The sequence below is a fragment of the Salmo trutta genome, chromosome 1, assembly GCF_901001165.1.
Source record: "Salmo trutta chromosome 1, fSalTru1.1, whole genome shotgun sequence".
NCBI lineage: Eukaryota > Metazoa > Chordata > Actinopteri > Salmoniformes > Salmonidae > Salmo > Salmo trutta.
Window position 1 is genome coordinate 55,905,155 of NC_042957.1, and position 21,228 is coordinate 55,926,382.

The following is a 21,228-nucleotide window of genomic DNA, read 5'->3' on the forward strand; positions in this document are numbered from 1 at the left end:
TTCTGTCTACAGTTACCCTTTGGTCTCCCATCCAGGGTTTTAACCAAGCCCAGCCCTGCTTCACCATGTTATTTGTCACTGACTACTACCAATGTGCTATCGTGGGAATGATTGTTGAGGGATCTCCACCTGAAAAATGAAATACACCGAACAGAAATAAAAATGCAACATGCAACAATTTCAAAGATTTTACAGCGTTACAGTTCTTATAAGTAAATCAGTCAATTTAAATAAATAAATTAGGCCTTAATCTATGGATTTCACATGACCGAAAATACAGATATGCATCTGTTGGTCACAGATACCTTAAAGAAAGTAGGCCCGTGGATCAGAAAACCAGTCAGTATCTGGTGTGACCACCAATTGCCTCATGCAGCACAACACATCTCCTTCACATAGAGTTGATCAGGTTGTTGATTATGGCCTGTGTAATATTGTCCCACTCCTCTTCAATGGCTGTGCCAAGTTGCTGGATATTGATGGGAACTGGAACACGTTGATCCAGAGCATCACAAACATGCTCAATGGGTGACATGTCTGGTGACTATGCAACCCATGGAAGAACTGTGGCATTGTGTTGTGTGACATTACTGCACATTTTAGAGTGGCCTTTTGTGGTCCCCAGCACAGTGTGGACCTGTGTAATGATCATGCTGTTCAATCAGCTTCTTGATATGCTACAACTGTCAGATGGATTATCTTGGCAAAGCAGAAATGATCACTAACAAGGATGTAAACAAATTAGTGCACAGAATTTGAGAGATATAAGGTTTTTGTGTGTATGGAAAATATCTGGGATCTTTTATTTCAGCTCATGAAACATGGGACTAACACTTCACATGTTGCGTTTATATTTTTATTCAGCATAGATTCACTATTGCTAACAAAATCATTCCAAAGGGCGGCAAACAATTGGCCCAGCGTCATCTGGGTTTGACTGGTTAAATACAAAACAATATATATCACCATTGATGCTATTTAGGCTTATATAGCATTTGCAATGTTATCAACACTCAAATATCGATATTTGAAGGAGAAATATATTTTCTTGGATAGCTCCATCTGTGCCACTGGTTTAGTCTGTCTTTATTTCCAGTTTGTCTGCAAATGAATAATTGATATGTTGGATTCACGTCTCCATCTTAACCAAAAATTTAAGTTAAAGAATAGGACTAAATCAAATGAAACTTTATTTAAAGTGCATTTACAGTTTGATTTTATATAGTCCCCATTCATTAACTTAGATTTTTGTTTGGGATGTCCGCCAGATTATAGGATGTTCTCTTGATACAGTACGTGTGTGAATTTTACCATTTTCCTGTCCTGCTAAGCATTCAAAATGTAACAAATACATTGTGTGTGTACGGGAAAATGTATGGAGTAAAAAGTACATTATTTTCTTTAGGAATGTAGTGAAGTAAAAGTTGTCAAAAACATAAATAGAAAAGTAAAGTACAGATACCCCAAAAAGGATTTAAGTAGTTCTTTAAAGTATTTCTTCTTTAGTACTTTACACCACTGTTGTCCTCATTGTTTACATAGGCTGCAGTGGGAGGGATTGCAAATGGTGAGATGCTGTAGGGGGCGGAGGTATGCTTTCAGGTGAAAATAGGATGGGGTGATACAGTATGCTCACCTTACCTCCACTCTGAATTAACGGCTTTGTTCCTGCTCTTGAAGGACTGTGTTTATAGGAAGCTGAATAGCTGATATCTGAAGAATACTTTTCCCTGCAATGAGACATATCTGCTCAATCAGCATTCCAATAGCGGGAGCAGTGAGGGCAGCACAATTAGTACAGTCTCATTAGGCACTTCTGTGGTTCTCCTTTGCACAGTTTCACAAGCTTTCATGCCCCATGGCGGGCTATTCAAGGACCGGTCACTGAGAGGACCCACTCTCACCAGAGGGCAGAGAGTTGTGTGACTGTCAACTCCTATTAATGGTCTCAAATATTATTAGGTTAGCTTTTTGAGAATCCATGTGACGGAAATACATCTCAATCCTGGAGTAAAAACCAATTAGCAATGATTATTTTGTAAGGTATCTTAACATGAAATGTAAATGTTACTCTTTCATCTTGATGTAGTGTAGTATGATCCAAATCTGTCTGACATAATCAGGATTACATCTGTGTTACCACTCCCTGTTACTAAATAAAACACCACTGCTTCAGAAGGAGAGGGTAATAGCGATATAATTTGCTGTCATCATAAAAGCCTTGGCTTCTCCTGCCATGTTATTTCCAGCTACTGTGTGTAGCTAGATCCTCAACTCTGATGTGAAGCCGCTATTAGATTACAGTTTTGAACTTGTTCTATTAGATCTGAAATAGGATAGGAAGCTGTAGTCAGTTACTGGTTGGCAGAGGCATGGCAGGATGTCATACTAATGCTGGTCGGGGCAGCAGACCCATGAGAACTGGAGCAGTTTGACTTCTTGTTTTGCTGTTATTTGTGTTGTCACGCGTTGCCGCTGTGACCATGAGGGAAAAACAGTTGTTTGGCTGTGGCGTTTTTGTGTTTTGTATAAGAGATGGTGCGTCATTGCACACTGATGGACATTGGATAGATCAATATTAAAAATAGATAGAGCAAGTACAAACTAGACGAGAATTAGTCCTCAAGGCCATCATGATAGACCTGATAACATGTTCTGTGCTTATTGTTTGGTCCACTAACATCCTATTTATTTTTCTTCTCTCCCCCCACTCAGTGCTGTTGTATTTCATAGGGACAACCTCGAGGAACCACAACAGCCTATGTCATTTTCTGTTTGTGTCTGGATTGAGCTGAGTCATGAAAATGTACAGTTTTATCAAAATGTCACAAGATAGGTTCTACATATCTCAGTAAAACTATCACTATTAAGAATCACCTTTATAGTTACCACTTTTACCAACTCCATGGAAAAGCAAGCAAACATGTTTTGACCAAAACTTCAAACAATCTTTATTTATTGTTTTGACCAGGGAGATCCTGCTTTTGAAGCACCTGTCAGAATGAGTTTATAGACAAATATTGGTATGTCTAGGCCCGCCTCTAATGTGTGTGTGTGTGTGTGTGTGTGTGTGTGTGTGTGTGTGTGTGTGTGTGTGTGTGTGTGTGTGTGTGTGTGTGTGTGTGTGTTCGTGCCTGGAGCTTTAAGAATGAACTCAAGACACACATACACACACACAAAGGTATTAAACAGTAGTAAAATAGAGCGTCTGAAGACAAGCCTTTCGATAGTGCGGCTCTGTATTCCAGAGATCACACCACTCCAAACCCCGCCCTATGCTCCTGGGGCTCCTCCCGTTCCAGCCCACTCCTGGACCACATTGAAATTGCTCTGATGTTGCCAAACATGATTACACCGTCAGGAGCATCCTTGTCTAACCTCTCGTCCCAAGCGCATCTGAATCCAGAACATAAGAGCAGAGGAACTGAATAGCTTGGAAGCAGTGACATTAAAATAAAACAATCGTTTTAACTTGGTAAAGGAATAATCATATCATATACATTGTTATAGCTGTATCATTGTACCTTATTGACAGTCAGAGTAAAGTGTAAATCATTTTAACAATTTGGCTGCAGACTATGGGGCGGCTGCTGTGCGTGCTGTTGGTGTTCCTGGCTTGCTGTGTTGTCCAAACAAGTAAGTATCTTTATTCTAACATAGGTCTACTCTAGTGTATCGTAAACTTCGGGAATAATTCCCAATTCATTTGGCTTATTTGTTATTTGTTCCATTAATGCATAGTGGCAAAGTAAGTATATTTTAAACATAGACATACTATTTAACAAGAAGGTAGGCTATCGTAAATGGCAGTTATCAAACGATTTGAAATGTTTAAATAGCCCACTCGTGGACATCGCCTGATGCATCACGACGGGGGAGGGGGCTAGTTATTTGTAGAATGTAGGTCAAATTTGTGTTGCATCTTGAAGAAGCTGTGATAGTGTGCAACACAAATTGTTTCTTATTATTATCAGAACACAATGCGAAGGCGATTATTTATTTTGTCATTGCACTCGCATTTACCTTGATACATTTACATGATCTATTTTTACCGGCATTTGTATGATTGAACTACGTTCACTGCCTCTGATTTGTTGTTGGCCATGAGATTCTGTGGCCAATCAGATTTGAGAATGTGCAACAAGACGTTTCCGAAAGCTTGTTGTGGAATAGGAGCCGGGTCGAGGCTAAATGATGCTTGCATTATAGTGCATGCTGAGAAGAGCAGCAGTTTACATTTTTGCACTATTGTGCAATACTTTTTTGTGCAAGACAATTATTTTGTTAGTAGGCTATTGTTATTTTAAAGCTATAATCCTTTATTGCTACATCCATTTTAGGATTTATAAATTAAAGGGATACTACGGGATTTTGCCAATGAGGCTATTTACTTCCCCAGAGTCAAATTAACTCGTGGATACCATTGGCCAGTATAAAGGAAGTTTGAGGTAGTTTAGCGAGCCAATGCTAACTAGCATTAGCGCAATTACTAGAAGTGTATGGGTATCTACCTAATTATATATACACCCATTGATTATATTTTTATTTAACTAGACAAGTAAGTTAAGAACAGATTCTTATTTACAATGATGGCCTACCCTGGCCAAACCCGGACAATGCTGGGCCAATTATGGGACTCCCAATCATGGCCAGCTGTGATGTAGCCTGGAATCGAACCAGGGACTGTAGTGATGCCTCTAGCACTGAGATGCAGAGCCTTAGACCGCTGTGCCACTTATACATACCTAATGAGCTTAGTCCAGCTGTTATACCCCATCAGAACCCAAAATATAAGCTTTTTCCCTCCAATGTTTGTAAACAATATAGGCTAAATGTAAACAGACCCTGCATAGTCTCAAAACATGGTTCAAATTATAATTTTGATATCATGGATGGTCAGTCCTTGCATCCATAGTCTGGCTCTGTCTATGAATTTGAGAGAGGTTACATTTCTTGAGGCCCATCCCTCAGCTTTTTACCAAAACAGAGGTGGGGTGCTGCTTTATTATTTCAACTGCTCATTCTAGCTTTAAAGTGCAATAATCTTCCAAATTCAGGTACGGCAGATTACAAGTGAATTATTGTATAATTAGGCTATATAGCAAGGCTGGAATAGACTAAATGTGTTCTCCTCAACTGATGCAATAACCAGTCACATTGCAATCTAGACTCTGTTGTTCACTCATGTTTTTGACCCTTTCATGATGTATTGATGGCCCTATGAAATCATTGTGGTGGGCCACCCTGAGAATGAAAGGAATCCCTCTTGCCCACCTCCACAAAGCATTACTTTTATGTTTTATCTTGAGGCAACATTCCAACGTATTGGTTCAACACCATCTGCCCTGTATGCAATAACTTCCAGTGTTAGTGTTGGGGCCAGTATGGAAATGTTTGGGAAAAAGTGCCTGGAACGTGTTGGAACTGGCTCTCACACTCCTATCCATTGACACAACAGAGTTGTGTTGTTGTGAGAGCTTCAGCAGTCTGAAACATTCTGTGCTCATTCTCACATTGTCCATTGTCTTATCAGGAGGAGCGGACATCCCTCATATTGCGCAATCTGTAACGTGCAGATATATTGAGAATGTGACATCGATTGGTGACATCGAATGGGAGACTCACACTGGGAACTTGATTCAAACTCTTTGCAAATAATCAGAAAGAATACCGTTTTTGCCTTGACATTTTCTGAGGGCCTAAATGGAGAATGCTGAGCGATAAATAAAAGTAGGTGCAGAATTACATGCCCCATCTCCATTACATGCCCCCAAAAATATCTGTTCCATCACCTATTTAGAATGTGGTACTGGTTAACTGTAAGCCTGTGCAAATCACTTTATCATGCTATCTGTGAACCATGTCCATGCCTTTTAAGTGTCATATTAAGAGATTTCTACTTTATTAGCCAGCTTCAACAGCTCATCAAACAGTGGGCAGAGCTGTTTCCTCTCCTCCAGCTTGTCCTGATAGAGGACAGAAGATCAATTAAACACACCACACATCAGAGGACAGACAAACAAGTATGCCACGTTACATTTCTCCCCAAGGTTAATCAGTAAACCTTGTCAGTCCAAGCCTTTGATGGACTGAACTTTAAGCCTAACCAAATGTTATTGAAGGCAGGGCATTCGCCTGCATCTGACCATCATTTCTCTCTGAGAATGAGGACAGGTGGATATGATAAAGAGAGAGAGACGTTGATGGCTTTTAACTAGAGTTTGCAGGTATTAAGTCAATATACTCACCTGGCTGTAGAGGGTCATGTTGTGTTCATTGTGTGAGTTACTAGAACCCAAACTGTTTTCCAAGGGATGGCAGTGTGAAATGTGATCACATCTGGGTATTCTTTTATGTTCTCTCTCAGTTGTGTGGGTATTCATTCACGTGTTGTTCTGCTCTTATTTTGTGGCTTGTCTTGTTCACTCACGAGGGAACTCTATAGATAAGACAACCAGGTAAGATAAGAATAAAGTCACTAATGATAAAACCTTTAAAGAAAGGGAGTGCACATGGAAGAGGGTCCCACCAATACAGACGCCCATAGTACACTCTTACATGGGGACAGCTGGGTCCAGAACTGGAATGGCAGTAACCTGTTTAGCTGTGGAGACATGGTGACTGAGGACATTGACTTCTCATGTTCATACTGTTTGTTCACAGAGAAATATCTGTACTAGATTTCCCCATTTCATTTCCACCCACTTTCCCAGATCTGCGGTTGACATCAGTTGAATAGAACGGAATGAAAAGCAACAGAACTCCGCTGTCACAGTTTATGATCAAAATATCTCAGTAAAGAAAATGTAGGCCAAACTACGGGCCTTCTCTTAAATGAGCATAAATTGTTAAATCTTTACAAATTCCCTTATTTACTTCCTTGAAATAACATGGTAGTGCAATTCAGTAGGTATTATTGTTCCTGCAACTGAAACCGTTGGTGAGAAACTAAAGATTCACCACCCAGAAACTGTCCTGTTTTGAAAATCCATCCTCAGTGGTCAGTGAAAAGAGTACCTAGCCCACTATTGTCTCTACTGTTATTATCATGCAAACCTTCCGCTTGACCCAATCAGCTACCAGTGGTGTGATTCAAGCTCCGCCCTCTGGTCAAGCTCCTCCCTCTGGCTCCTATCAGAAACAGGTGTCCATCCAGTGTTTTGAGGCCTAAGTGCAGGATAAGGAATTCCCAGTGGCATCTGGACGCTGCTGTGAGTCATCTCTGTGGCCAGGGGCACTGATGTACAGTACAGTGTCTTAATTGGTTCTTCCAGTTCACTAAGTAGGGTGATTTAGATAGGGGGTTGGGTGGAGAGCTGTAGAAGGTCTTTGTTTGATGGATGAAGAGCATTCAGAACTGCATGGAAGATAATTAAGATGTTAAGGAGAACATAACATCAGCCAGTACTGTATGTCTACGATCTCTTTTCATTTGTCTTCAGTCACCACCACCCAATTATTGACAAAAATCTACATTCTCCACTATCAATGGCAGATGTAAACATTAGTGTGTGTGCATGTGTGTGTGTGCATGTGTCAGTGTGTTTGAGTTGTAGATTCTCCACACTCCTCCTCTATAAGCAGGTTGGAATTTGCATGTGTATGTGTCTGTACATGTATACGTATGTATGTTGAGAGGGTCATAATGGGCCTCCCCCACCCATCCCCCTGCCTCTTTGTTGATGTGTTACCAGCATCCCAGCCATAACCCACTGAACAGCCAGACCCTCCCCCACTCACTGTTACATAGCTGGGAAATGAGTCCCACCAGATGCAACCTGCTCTAGCACTTTTGTTTTAACTCTATACATTCTGATTTATGGTCTGCTCAAGTATTTGCCTCAGATAACGTCCACAGAGTTACAGAAAACAGACACTTTTTTTCCTTTTCCTGTGGTTTATTGTGATGTCAGGATACAGGTGTTCAAATAATGTGTTGTGTTCTTGACTAACCTGACAGTATGTAGATGATGATAAAACACGGCAGATAATTACCACTGGTTATCCTATCCTGCTAAGGCTTTGCAGTGCCATGGGCTTGGCTTGCCATAACCCCTCTCGGGAAAGCGTCTGATTTGTGTACTTTGCCAGGAGTACCAGTACCAGATCAATGTGCAGCTATATACAGTGTCCTCTCAGGAAAGCGTCTGGTTTGTGTGCTTCCCAGAAATAAATAGAACAGCAATTGGTTTCATTCATGAGAGCTTTATTGTCCCATTATACAATGTATCCGGGGTTGTAAATGTTAGTCAGTTAAATGCTCCTTAAAGCCCATTTTGATTTTGAGATTTTGTTGTTCACCACAATGAATAGTCATGGACTGACCGTGTGGGTACGTGTGTTTTTCCCTTATAGACGCAGAGACAGTATGTGGGATCAGGCAGTTCCAGTGTGGGAACGGGAAGTGCATTACGCAGAGATGGGTGTGTGATGACACAGATGATTGTGGAGATGGAACTGATGAGCTCCCCGGAACCTGCTGTGAGTAACACATACCGCCGTAGCTAATAGGAATACAATAGAGGATTGAACCACACTTTTAGTTCAACATCTTTTTCAGTTTCAGTCTCTGATGGTTGTTCTCTCTTTTCGGTTGCACCTGTAGTGGCCAGAACATGCAGAACCACAGAGTTTAGCTGTGGTGGACGTCTGAACCAGTGTGTTCCCAGTACCTGGCTCTGTGACGGCAAAGCAGACTGTGCGAATGGAGCTGATGAGGAGAGCTGTGGTGAGTGGTCCTGTCTTCTCCATTCTCTATTGTACCCTTCTCCCCAACTTACCTCCCAACATTTCCCCTTCTCTCATCTACTCTCTCTTTCCCCTCTCAGTCCCATTCTTTCCCAACTGATATAAGCCTGACAAACGAGGCTCCCCTCTAACACACACATCTCTGTTCCTCCCACAGCGCCCAAGCACTGCACAGATAACAAATTCCGCTGCAGTAACGGCCAGTGTGTGTCGGCCTCCTTTGTGTGTGATGAGGAGTTGGACTGTGATGACGGGAGCGATGAGGCTTCCTGCCCACCCAGCACCTGTAGCTCCACCTCCTTCCAGTGCAACAACTCTGTGTGTGTGCCGCGCCTGTGGGCCTGCGACGGGGACGCTGACTGCTCGGATGGCTCCGACGAGTGGCCCCAGAACTGTGGGACGCGAGCCCCTGAGGGTGCCCCCAAGCCCTGCTCCCTTCGGGAGTTCCAATGTGGCAGCGGGGAGTGTATCCACAGCAGCTGGAAATGTGATGGAGGGTTTGACTGCCTGGATCGCTCTGACGAGACCAACTGTAGTGAGTACATTCCCTCTCTCTTACTACCCTTTTATTACTTCTGTTAGCTATATTCGCTTTAATATTTTCTGTCTTTAATATGTAAGTTGCATATGGATTTTTGACTGACCTCTCAATCTCTCCTTCTCTCCATAGGCCGCCTCACCTGCCGCCCCGATGAGTTCCAATGCGGTGATGGCACCTGTATCCACGGCGGCCGCCAATGTAACCGCCAGTACGACTGCAGAGACTTGAGTGATGAAATAGGCTGTGTCAATGGTAGGCTCTTGCCCCACATAAAGCTACTACCCCTGCTTCTACTACTGTGACCTACTGGAATGGTAACACTTCCTTTGTGTTATAGTCACACTCTCCTCCCCTCCACAGTGAGCCATTGCAAGGGTCCCACCAGGTTTAAGTGCCGTAGTGGGGAGTGCATCAGCATGGAGAAGGTGTGTGACAAGCAGCGTGACTGCAGGGACTGGTCAGATGAGCCTCTCAGAGAGTGTGGTGAGTATGAAGATGGAAAATGTACTTAGGGGGAATATTGTTTTGCCTATGGTTAGCTTCTCGCGTAAAATGAGTTGGATGGAAACCATGGGGATGCTAACTAGCTGTGGTTGTTGAAAGAAAGGAGGAGTTGTGGACTGGTGTGTTGAACTGTCCCTTTTCTCTCTAATCCTCCCTGCAGATTCCAACGAGTGCCTGTACAACAATGGCGGCTGCTCACACATCTGCAATGACCTGAAGTTCGGCTATGAGTGCCAATGCCCCGCCGGCTACTACCTGACGGACAAGAAACGCTGTGAAGGTAAAACTCCTTACCACTGTAGCTGCATGTGTGTCCACAGAGCCCAACAAGTTGGCTCAATCAGCAGGCATATTGGATCTGATGTCCATGCCAATGTGGACTTCAGACTGTACATCCTTTAGTCCTAGTGCCAGGCGATGTGCCCATTGATACCTTTGCCTTAGTTCAATCCTGTATGGCAGTGTAAAGCTGGTGATAGTGGGGTGAGAAGGTCTCTGTCCTGACTGGACCACTTCCCTGTGGAGCCATGATGACTCAGTGCTGTTACCGTCACACCCCCTTCGTCTGACCCTACGCCACCGTTTACTTTCTCCAACACTGTGCCAGTTACACAGACGTCATATCTGTCCTGTACCTCTTCCCACAGATATCGATGAGTGTGCCAACCCAGACATCTGCAGCCAGATCTGTGTCAATCATATGGGCAGCTACAAGTGCGAATGTGAGGAGGGCTACCAGGTCGACCCAGCCACCAAAGCCTGCAAGGCCATCGGTAAGTATTGGACCTAAGAAAGACTGAATGCTTACTTTGCTCATGTTTTGATCAAGTTTATTTTTAAAATGTCATGGGTCATGCATTGCAGTTATTGGAACGATACTCTCTCATCTGATCACACAGGCACTGTAGCCTATCTGTTCTTCACCAATCGCCATGAGGTGAGGAAGATGACACTGGACAAGAGTGAGTACACACGTGTCATCCCCCGCCTGAAGAATGCAGTGGCTCTGGACATGAACATGGTTGCCAAGGAGATTTACTGGTCTGACCTCTCCCAGAAGAAGATCTACAGGTGAGCAAAGCTTCCATGTTATCTTTATCCTTAGAGCCCTGTTGTAGGCCTATTGCTCTCAGTGATATCTTGATGATGATGATAGTATAATAAATATATTTTCTCTCTATTTTCCACCCTTCTCCTACAATCCAGCACCTCAATGGACTTGGCTGCAGACACAGCGCAGCACAAAGTTGTGATTGACAGCGACATCGAAGCTCCGGAGGGCATCGCCTTTGACTGGGTCCACGGCAACATCTACTGGACCGACAGTATCCTCAGCAGCATCTCCGTGTCAACCGCCAATGGGAGCCGCCGCAAGACTCTCTTCCAGAATGACCTGGCCAAGCCCCGCGCTATTGTGGTCGACCCCCACAGCAAGTAGGTCCCACACTGGCTTCAGGAATGAGCATAATGACTGAAACATTGAGCCTACACAGGATATCTGTTGAATGAGGACATGCTTTAATAAATGTGTTCTCCTGCCCTCCTAGCTTCATGTACTGGACTGACTGGGGAACTCCAGCCAAGATTGAGAAGGGAGGTCTGAACGGAGGAGACCGCGCTGCTCTGGTCACAGACGACATTGTGTGGCCCAATGGAATCACACTTGGTGAGCACTTTCATAACTTCCTAACTTTGTGTGTGAGGGTGCGCATGCATAATTGTGTGTGTTTCTGGATGGTCTCTCTGGTCTGACTAGTTTCTCTTGTCCTGTCCCCTGGTCAGACCTGCTGAACCAGAGGCTGTACTGGGTGGACTCCAAGCTGCACACCCTCTCCAGTATCGACGTCCAGGGTGGTGGCCGAAGGACACTCATTATAGATGAACACAGGCTAGCTCATCCCCTAGGCATCACTGTGTTTGAGGTGAGTGCCAAAATTACAACTTTAACTTTCAAATGAGGCACTATGAAAATAAGTCTGAAAATAACCACATATAATTCATATGTTTATGAAGAGATTAGAAATGTTTAAATGGAGTACTGTGTATTCTGTGTGTAGGAAAGAGTGTTTTGGACAGATGTTAGCAACAATGCCATTCTGAGTGCCAACCGTGTGACAGGCAGGGACATCAAGCCTGTGGCAGAGCACCTGGTATCCCCAGAGGACATTGTGTTGTACCACAACCTCAAACAGCCAACTGGTATGTATCAGGTCTCTCAGATGTTTAATCTTCCCATAGTTAGTTAGATCAGTAGTTTGTTTATGCCGTGGAGTTAGGCACCAATGGGTTTTGACATGACGGTTGCACCTCAGGGATGCATTTTATTCAAAGTGCTATTTTTGTGTCTGGAGCCTCAGACTATTACAATGAAGTTACAATGCTGCAGTAGCATAGCAATGTGCTTTCTATTGAGACAAACCAGTACCCAGACTTAATCCCCTCCTCCCCTCTGCCCCACTCCAGGCAGGGACTGGTGCAAGGTGGCCAACGGAGGCTGTGAGTTCATGTGTCTGGCAGCCCCCCAGGTGGGCATACATTCCCCCAAGTACACCTGTGCATGCCCTGACAACATGCTGCTGGCCAAAGACATGAGGAAATGTGTACCAGGTATATATCTAGCTAGCACCCTCAGCCTCTCTATGTAGCATAACAGGGGAAATATATGATCCCTTGCTTCCTGTACAATATCTAACCTAAGTGTTATCTGTGTATTGACCAGCTGCACCAACACCTGCAGCTCCAGTCAAGCCCATTGTTCCCGCCCCCAACCCCCCACCGGCACCCGCCCACACCTCCCCTGCACCTCCAGCCCGTGCCACCACTAAGTCCCCCATCATCGCTACCACAGTTACGCCTGCGCCTCCCCGCACTACCAAGCCTGTGCCACGCAACCCCCAGCCTGCCCAGCCAGATAGACCCAGGATCCCCCAGGCCCAGACTACCACAGTGCCTCAAGTAACCACTCAGGGTAAGCATGACTTAAATGTGTGCTCTCATTAAATGCAGGAGTTATCAGCAATGAATATTTTTAAAGATGAAACTTTCCTGGAACATCACACTTTAACATGGTGTATCATTGATCTAAATGGTTCTTGTTTTTCCCTTCAGACATCCGCCATGAATTTGCTGCTATACCCACAGCCCATTCAACCCCTGCAGCTTTATACATCGCGCTGCCTATAGGTAAGTTGCTTTAACATCACTGACTTAGACACACAGTTAGCATGATTATTACACACCAATGATGTTAAAACCCCAATTTAGCATCAACAAATCCCCTCTGACCTGTATGTCTCTCTCTCTCTCTCTCTCTGTCTCTCAGCCATTGTGTGTCTGGTGGCCTTTGGTGCCGTGCTGCTGTGGAGGAACTACAGGCTGAAGAACACTAACACCATTCACTTTGAAAACCCAGTCTACCAGAAGACCACTGAAGACCAGGTGCACATATGCAGGAGCCACAGTCCAGACGGCTACTCCTACCCACCGGTAAGAGGCCAATCTGTCATACACAGTCAATCTCAATGTCACTTGGAGTATGCTAGTGTTTTTGTATTAGCATATGTAGCCTATGGTATGTTGTACAGTAGCTGTAGTTCAGTGACCTAATGTATTCCTCTTTGTTTCCTTCCCCTCAGAGACAGATTGTGAGTCTTGATGATGAGGCTTGACCGTAGTGCTGCTGTTCCCTGCCAACACAAACACTTTAAGAGGAGAGAGCAGAGGAGTAAGAGAGACATTTTATATAAGCTACCTGGACAATCTTGTTTTTTTACCTCACAACCTCAAAGACATGAGAAGGCAGAGAAAGTGTCATACCGCTGACCAAACCACTGTGTGCTCAAAGACAAATGGAAGCTCTGGAAAGAAAAGCAGGAAAAGGAGGAAGATTTCACATTCATGTGTCTTTCTTGCCCATTTGTGCACAATCCAGAGCCATAAGAGACCATCAACTCATCTCCACCAAGCTTGAGTTTTATTGGCCCATTTTACAACATAGTATTTTTCTCAGAGACGATTTGTCTGAACTGTGAAATGTCTAACAAATGCAAGACTGTTCAGAAGTTGAACCACATTATGAAAGAACAGTAATGTAATTGTAATATTTGAGTGATTTGTGTTTGTGAAGAAGTGCCCTTGATATATGAGGTGACTGCAACTTTATTTAACACCACTTAGAATTGAGAAAAATCTCTTTCTTGTTACGTAGAATTCAGAAATTAGGAATTGTAAATAACGTAGGTATTTATTTGACTTATGTCTGAGACTGACAAAATGTTGAGAAATAATGAGCGGATCATATCTTTTACTATGTCTAAACTCATTTCTTTGTTCCTGAATTGTTTTAATATCAAAATCTGACTTAAACTAACACCTGAACCACTTGTTGAAATGAAACGCTGTGATAGTGAATGTCGTTTTGAATTCTATACATGAACCAATTTTACCTCTATATCATCACCAGACAGGGACAAAGTCAAATCGTAGCTATTTATACCAATCGTCCACATTGCCTCACTAGTGGAGCACTATGCAAATGTAGGTTAAACACACTGACACTTATACTGTATGTCTATGTGCCTTGGTAATACTATTGCTGTGGGAACATTACATTTCCCTAATATGGTGTTTAATTGCAAGCCAAGACAGTAGATTTAGGACAGTCTGTCTGAGATGTATCTTTCTCATTTTCTCCCTTGTCTAACTTTCTGTCATCCACTCCTTCTCAAGCTTCCCGTTCTTTCAGCCCAACTGTGTGAGAGCAGTATATAATTGTGTAATTCTTCTATGACAGAAAGCCTTAAACCATGTTCATTGTTCATGTGTCATGCAACAGTAGTACACAGACTACACTTTTAGAAAAAAGGGTGCTATTTAGAACCTAAAAGGGTTATTGGGCTGTCCCCATAGCAGAACCATTTGAAGAACCCTTTTTGGTTCCAGATAGAACCCTTTTGGGTTCCATGTAGAACCCTTTCCACAGAGGGGTATACATGGAATCCAAAAGGGTTCTACCAGGAACCAAAAAGGGTTCTTCCATGGGGACAGCTGAACCATTTTAAAACCCTTTTTTCTAAGAGTGTAGCATATCATGTCTTCATTCAGGTTCAGAAACATAAGTTGCCTTTCAATGGTTTTCAGAGCATTGTTTACTGGAGAGAGAGATTTATTTGACTAAGTAAAAACTGATTATGACAGTTCTAGGTACTGGAATAGAAGCTGTCCAAGTGCATTATATATCATGCTGATAACCTTTTAACCAGATGATTTGTTCAAATACTAATGATAGTGCTGAGGTGGCTTTAGGCCACAATGTTTGACACCTCTTTCTCTGAGATCAGAGTGAAATTAATGTGTCTAACTGTTTACAATTAAATGTGTTTGACCTTGAGGATGTCACAGTGTTACAGGTATTGGACAGACAGAGAGTTTGGGTAATTTTATATGGTCTAAGCCTAACAAAGACATTATTGTTGAGTCAGTGAAAGTGTTTGTTTATGTTTCTGTTGTGTTTTTGATGTGGGGTTAGGGCTAAACATATTGTTTAATTCAATAGCCATATGGAATAAATCCAGAAATTTGTGTTAACTAACATCAACAGTGCAGATCATGAATATGTAAATATTATGTTCATAATGTATTTGTAAATATTCATTAAAAAAAAATTGGTCATGATGTCCCAGTGTAGAATTTGTACACCGTTAAACATTTGAATCATTACACTCTGATTGGTACTTTACAGTATGCCTGAAGTTTTTCTGACAAGCCTTTTTGTGTTACATATGTGTCATACATACACCAAATACATGTTACAAGTTAACTGTGTTAATTGTGTTTACTGCCTTTGGTTTTCCAGAATTAATTAATATTGAGATGCTTTAGTAATTTCAAAATAGTCACCTTTCACATAGATCTATTATACTTTATCATTCCATCAGATTTTCAGCACTAACTTGAGAATGAAATATTTCCAGAAATACATTTCTTTATCCTTTTAGATAATAAGGGCACTACCAATGGCCATTACATTAGCAGGATGACAGCCTGTTGAATAACACAAACGTTCTGTAATTCCTGACAGAAGCATGGAAGATATGATGTATTTATTTATGAAATTGTATGATTGTAAATTCACAAATCACACAGGTGTTTTATATTTCCGGACTATGTTGATTTATTGTGTTTAATTACAGTGGGGGGGAAAAGTATTTGATCCCCTGCTGATTTTGTACGTTTGCCCACTTACAAAGAAATGATCAGTCTATAATTTAAATTGTAGGTTTATTTGGACAGTGAGAGACAGAATAACAACAAAAAAATCCAGAAAAACTCGTAAAAAATGTTATAAAATTATTTGCATTTTGATGAGGGAAATAAGTATTTGACCCCTCAGCAAAACATGACTTAGTACTTGGTGGCAAAACCCTTGTTGGCAATCACAGAGGTCAGACGTTTCTTGTAGTTGGCCACCAGGTTTGCACACATCTCAGGAGGGATTTTGTCCCACTCCTCTTTGCAGATCTTCTTCAAGTCATTAAGGTTTCGAGGCTGACGTTTGGCAACTCGAACCTTGAGCTCCCTCAACAGATTTTCTATGGGATTAAGGTCTGGAGACTGGCTAGGCCACTCCAGGACCTTAATGTGCTTCTTCTTGAGGCACTCCTTTGTTGCCTTAGCCGTGTGTTTTGGGTCATTGTCATGCTGGAATACCCATCCACGACCCATTTTCAATGCCCTGGCTGAGGGAAGGAGGTTCTCACCCAAGATTTGACAGTACATGGCCCCGTCAAATGATGCGGTGAAGTTGTCCTGTCTCCTTATCAGAAAAACACCCCCAAAGCATAATGTTTCCACCTCCATGTTTGACGGTGGAGATGGTGTTCTTGGGGTCATAGGCAGCATTCCTCCTCCTCCAAACACGGCGAGTTGAGTTGATGCCAAAGAGCTCCATTTTGGTCTCATCTGACCACAACACTTTCACCAGTTGTCCTCTGAGTCATTCAGATGTTCATTGGCAAACTTCAGACGGGCATGCATATGTATTCTTGAGCAGGGGGACTTTGCGGGCGCTGCAGGATTTCAGTCCTTCACGGCGTAGTGTGTTACCAATTGTTTTCTTGGTGACTATGGTCCCAGCTGCCTTGAGATCATTGACAAGATCCTCCCGTGTAGTTCTGGGATGATTCCTCACCGTTCTCATGATCATTGCAACCCCACGAGGTGAGATCTTGCATGGAGCCCCAGGCCGAGGGATATTGACAGTTCTTTTGTGTTTCTTCAATTTGCGAATAATCGCACCAACTGTTGTAACCTTCTCACCAAGCTGCTTAGCGATGGTCTTGTAGCCCATTCCAGCCTTGTGTAGGTCTACAGTCTTGTCCCTGACATCCTTGGAGAGCTCTTTGGTCTTGGCCATGGTGGAGAGTTTGGAATCTGATTGATTGATTGCTTCTGTGGACAGGTGTCTTTTTTACAGGTAACAAGCTGCGGTTAGGAGCACTCCCTTTAACCTCCCTGGGCAAGGTGGGACGTTTGCGTCCCACCTAGTCAACAGCCAGTGGAATCGCGTGGCGCGAAATACAAATACCTCAAAAATGCTATAACTTCAATTTCTCAAACATATGACTATTTTACACCATTTTAAAGACAAGACTCTCGTTAATCTAACCACATTGTCCGATTTCAAAAAGCAAAACATTAGATTATGTCAGGAGAGTACCCTGCCAAAAATAATCACACAGCCATTTTCAAAGCAAGCATATATGTCACAAAAACCAAAACCACAGCTAAATGCAGCACTAACTTTTGATGATCTTCATCAGATGACACTCCTAGGACATTATGTTATACAATACATGCATGTTTTGTTCAATCAAGTTCATATTTATATCAAAAAACAGCTTTTTACATTAGCATGTGATGTTCAGAACTTGCATACCCACCGCAAACTTCCGGTGAATTTACTTAATTACTCACGATTAACGTTCTCAAAAAACATAACAATTATTTTAAGAATTATAGATACAGAACTCCTTTATGCAATCGCGGTGTCAGATTTTAAAATAGCTTTTCGGTGAAAGCACATTTTGCAATATTCTGAGTACATAGCCCGGCCATCACGGCTAGCTAATTTGACACCCACCAAGTTTGGCCCTCACCAAACTCAGATTTACTATAAGAAAAATTAGATTACCTTTGCTGTTCTTTGTCAGAATGCACTTCCAGGACTTCTACTTCAACAACAAATGTTGTTTTGGTTCCAAGTAATCCATAGTTATATTCAAATACCTCCGTTTTGTTCGTGCGTTCAGGTCAGTATCCGAAGGGTGACGCGCGAGCGCATTTCGTGACAAAAAAAATCAAAATATACTATTACCGTACTTCAAAGCATGTCAAACGCTGTTTAAAATCCATTTTTATGCTATTTTTCTCGGAAAATAGCAATAATATTCCAACCGGGCGACGTTGTATTCATTCAAAGGCTGAAAGAAAAAAATTGAGAATTCACATGAACGCGCATCTCCAGTGTCACTGTTCTCAGCCTGACCACTCACAAAATCTCCTGCTGTTTTTTGCCCAGAGTCTGGAGAGACGTCATTCCACTTTCTGGCGCCTTCTGAGAGCCAATGGAAGTCTTAGAAAATGTCGCATTATAGCAGAGATGCTTTATTTTTGATAGAGATGCCACAGAAGGAGAACAAATTGTCAGACAGGGCACTTCTTGTATGGAATCTTCTCAGGTTTTGGCCTGCCATATGAGTTTTGTTATACTCACAGACACCATTCAAACAGTTTTAGAAACTTTAGAGTGTTTTCTATCCAAATCTACTAATTATATGCATATTCTCGTTTCTGGGCAAGAGTAGTAACCAGTTTAAATCGGGTACATTTTTTATCCGGCCGTGCAAATACTGCCCCCTAGCCCCAACAGGTTAAATAAAGAAAAAGGAGCACTCTGCACAGATCTGATTATTTATTGATGGGACGTAGGCCTAGTTTTTGTTCAAGCTGGGATGAAGTGTGTATGGGTATTTTCTTTCCATATGTAGACTGAAATATCTCATCTTCGTGTCATATTGCCACGAGCTTTCTGGTCTACAAAGTCATAATGACACCAGTTTATGTCAAAGCTATTGCACAAGAACACTTCAAGAGAACACTTTTCACAGCACAAATCTCCAACTGAAACAATTTTGCAGATTGGGTGGCAGCCTTAATAAAAAACAGTGTCCAAAAAAGAAATTAGGTCTCAGGCTATATCGCTCAGGTGTAACAGCCGTCGTACGTAGTGGACCAAGGCGCAGCGGGTTGAGCGCTCATAATGACTTTTATTGCACACAAACAAAACAAAACAAAACAAGAAAAACGATCGATCAGGATTGCAGGCTACACATACAGCTATGCAAACAACAACAACTTCCCACAAAGGGACAGGTGAAACAGGGCTACCTAAGTATGACTCTCAATCAGCAACAACGATGTACAGCTGTTCCTGATTGAGAGCTATACCAGGCCAACACAAAGAAATACACAACATAGAAAACCATAGAAATACAAAACAAGAACATTACCCAAAAACCCCGGAACACATAAATCAAACACCCCTCTTACATAAATACATATCCCATTAAATCCCGAACCACATAAAACAAATACCCCCTGCCACGTCCTGACCAAACTACAATAACCAATAACCCCTTATACTGGTCAGGACGTGACATCAGGTCAAACTGTCTATGTGTCCTGGCAGCAGGCTCCCTACTGTAGACAAAGTTCAAGGCTGTGAAGGGAGGATAAATGATGACATACCAAGAAAACACACACACACACACACACACACGTCCGTACTTATGCATATACAGTAAATACATAAAAAACATACAAACACACATACATCTCCATTCCATTCAGGTTGTGACTCTGGCTGCCATTGTGAAAGATGGAAAATTAGGAGAGTCCCCATCCTTATTAAACTGTCATGGGTGGTAACTGACCTTGGACACTAGATTATCATGTTACAGTAGGACAATACTGTACACACTTAAAGATAAAGTAGATGCTGGGTTTGGATCACTGGCTGAATAATGTTAACCAGCTGTCAGTAACTAGGACACTTATTCAACTGGAGATTTGGCCTCCTTTAGTTTGATTACTTTACTTGTGACATTCATCCAAACAAATAACTGTTCCCTGGAATATGACATCATTTCCTAACACAGTGTTCTAGACTGGTTGTTTTTGTTGGCATGACGCATTTTTGAAGCAAAGAACCTCGGGTTGTCCTTAATCATTAACATAACAACATGAGTTCAGTACAGCTGAACTGGAGCTGGGGTTTATTAGAGGTACAGCAGAGTGTAAAACTGTAACAAACTATCAATATGGCCAATGTTCTTTATACTGGTATTCAAACGGATTGGTGAAATAAACAGTTTACATCATCAGTGGAGTTAATATGAAATACAACCTATCTATATGGAAACATATTAACCATACTCTCTCATTTTAAGTAAACATTACAGAAGAGATAAATGGTGAGGCCATCCTTATGTTTTTTGTGTACATATATATGACAATATTCTATGCAGAGGTTGGACGTATTCACTTTTCCCAGAAGGGGAAGCAGTGGGCGGAGGGTGGAAATAGGCCATGGAAGGACACTGCTTCCTTCTGAAACCTGTTGATGTTTTACCCATTGTTTACCTATATCAATGGCTCTAGATTTTTAGGTGAGCCCTCTCGTGTAATGTACACATCAGAAAGCGTTGATTTGTAGTTTTGCTTCCAGTTAAATTCTTCATCCCATCTTCATCTAATTTTTAACTCCAATTTATACCAGGTCAGGTGAGAAAAACTCCTTTGCCACGGGGTAGGCTATTATAAAAGGATACATAAATTACACCAATTTGGTGCCTTTTGAAATGTGTAACTTGGTTAAAAAAAACAGTTTGATTTCACTTCATTTTAACATTCGATAAAGAGCACATGTTCAACTTAATAAAAAACCATTTTTCCCAACTCAAGAGGTTCAAAAACTAAATTACTACGGTAAGTGGCACTGACTCCTGAATAAAGTTACAGGGTTGAAGATTGTATCTTAAATTAGCCATACTTCCCCTTGTGACAGGGGAAAAGGAAGCTTGTTGTGTGCCACAGGGAGGTGCAATTGAATGCAAGCGTCAGAAAAAAAACGTAATTGTTAAAACATTTCTATCTTGTTTATCCATGGGTAACAGCGTTGATGTGTTATGCTCGAACTACTCAGTTTTCACCACAAAACACCATAAAATGGCCAAAAAGAGTAGAACCAACTCACTTTCTTGTACGCTATGATTTGACTATTAGATGTTATGTAATAGTTTCACCATATTAAAACGAGAGTTCACTTCACATAATAGGGTTGACCTTAAAATGAGGGACAGTTCGATTTTTTTTAT

General features: G+C 42.0%; 1 protein-coding gene across 2 annotated transcripts; it reads left to right on the forward strand.

Annotated features, from left to right (window-relative positions):
- Positions 1–3,332: 3,332 nt before the first annotated feature.
- Positions 3,333–15,466, forward strand: LOC115201570 (low-density lipoprotein receptor-like). Of its 2 annotated transcripts, none has more exons than XM_029765332.1 (19): positions 3,333–3,475; positions 3,576–3,636; positions 8,356–8,481; positions 8,606–8,728; positions 8,906–9,283; positions 9,419–9,541; positions 9,650–9,772; positions 9,954–10,073; positions 10,441–10,566; positions 10,693–10,864; positions 11,000–11,227; positions 11,341–11,459; positions 11,576–11,715; positions 11,851–11,992; positions 12,257–12,400; positions 12,513–12,761; positions 12,902–12,976; positions 13,116–13,279; positions 13,429–15,466. In XM_029765332.1, the coding sequence occupies exons 2-19, from the start codon at positions 3,579–3,581 to the stop codon at positions 13,459–13,461; spliced, it is 2,643 nt and encodes an 880-aa protein (XP_029621192.1). In that variant the 5' UTR covers positions 3,333–3,475; positions 3,576–3,578; the 3' UTR covers positions 13,462–15,466. The 2 variants fall into 2 exon arrangements, with proteins under 2 accessions (XP_029621192.1, XP_029621201.1); XM_029765341.1 differs by having other exon boundaries at positions 12,531–12,761.
- Positions 15,467–21,228: the final 5,762 nt, after the last annotated feature.

Bases quoted from the DNA above. Each gene is read 5' to 3' on its own strand.
- LOC115201570 (XM_029765332.1), top strand. From the start codon at position 3,579: ATGGGGCGGCTGCTGTGCGTGCTGTTGGTGTTCCTGGCTTGCTGTGTT. The intron at 8,482-8,605 runs GTGAGTAACACA...TTGCACCTGTAG, and splicing joins TGAGCTCCCCGGAACCTGCT to TGGCCAGAACATGCAGAACC. The intron at 10,074-10,440 runs GTAAAACTCCTT...CTCTTCCCACAG, and splicing joins GGACAAGAAACGCTGTGAAG to ATATCGATGAGTGTGCCAAC.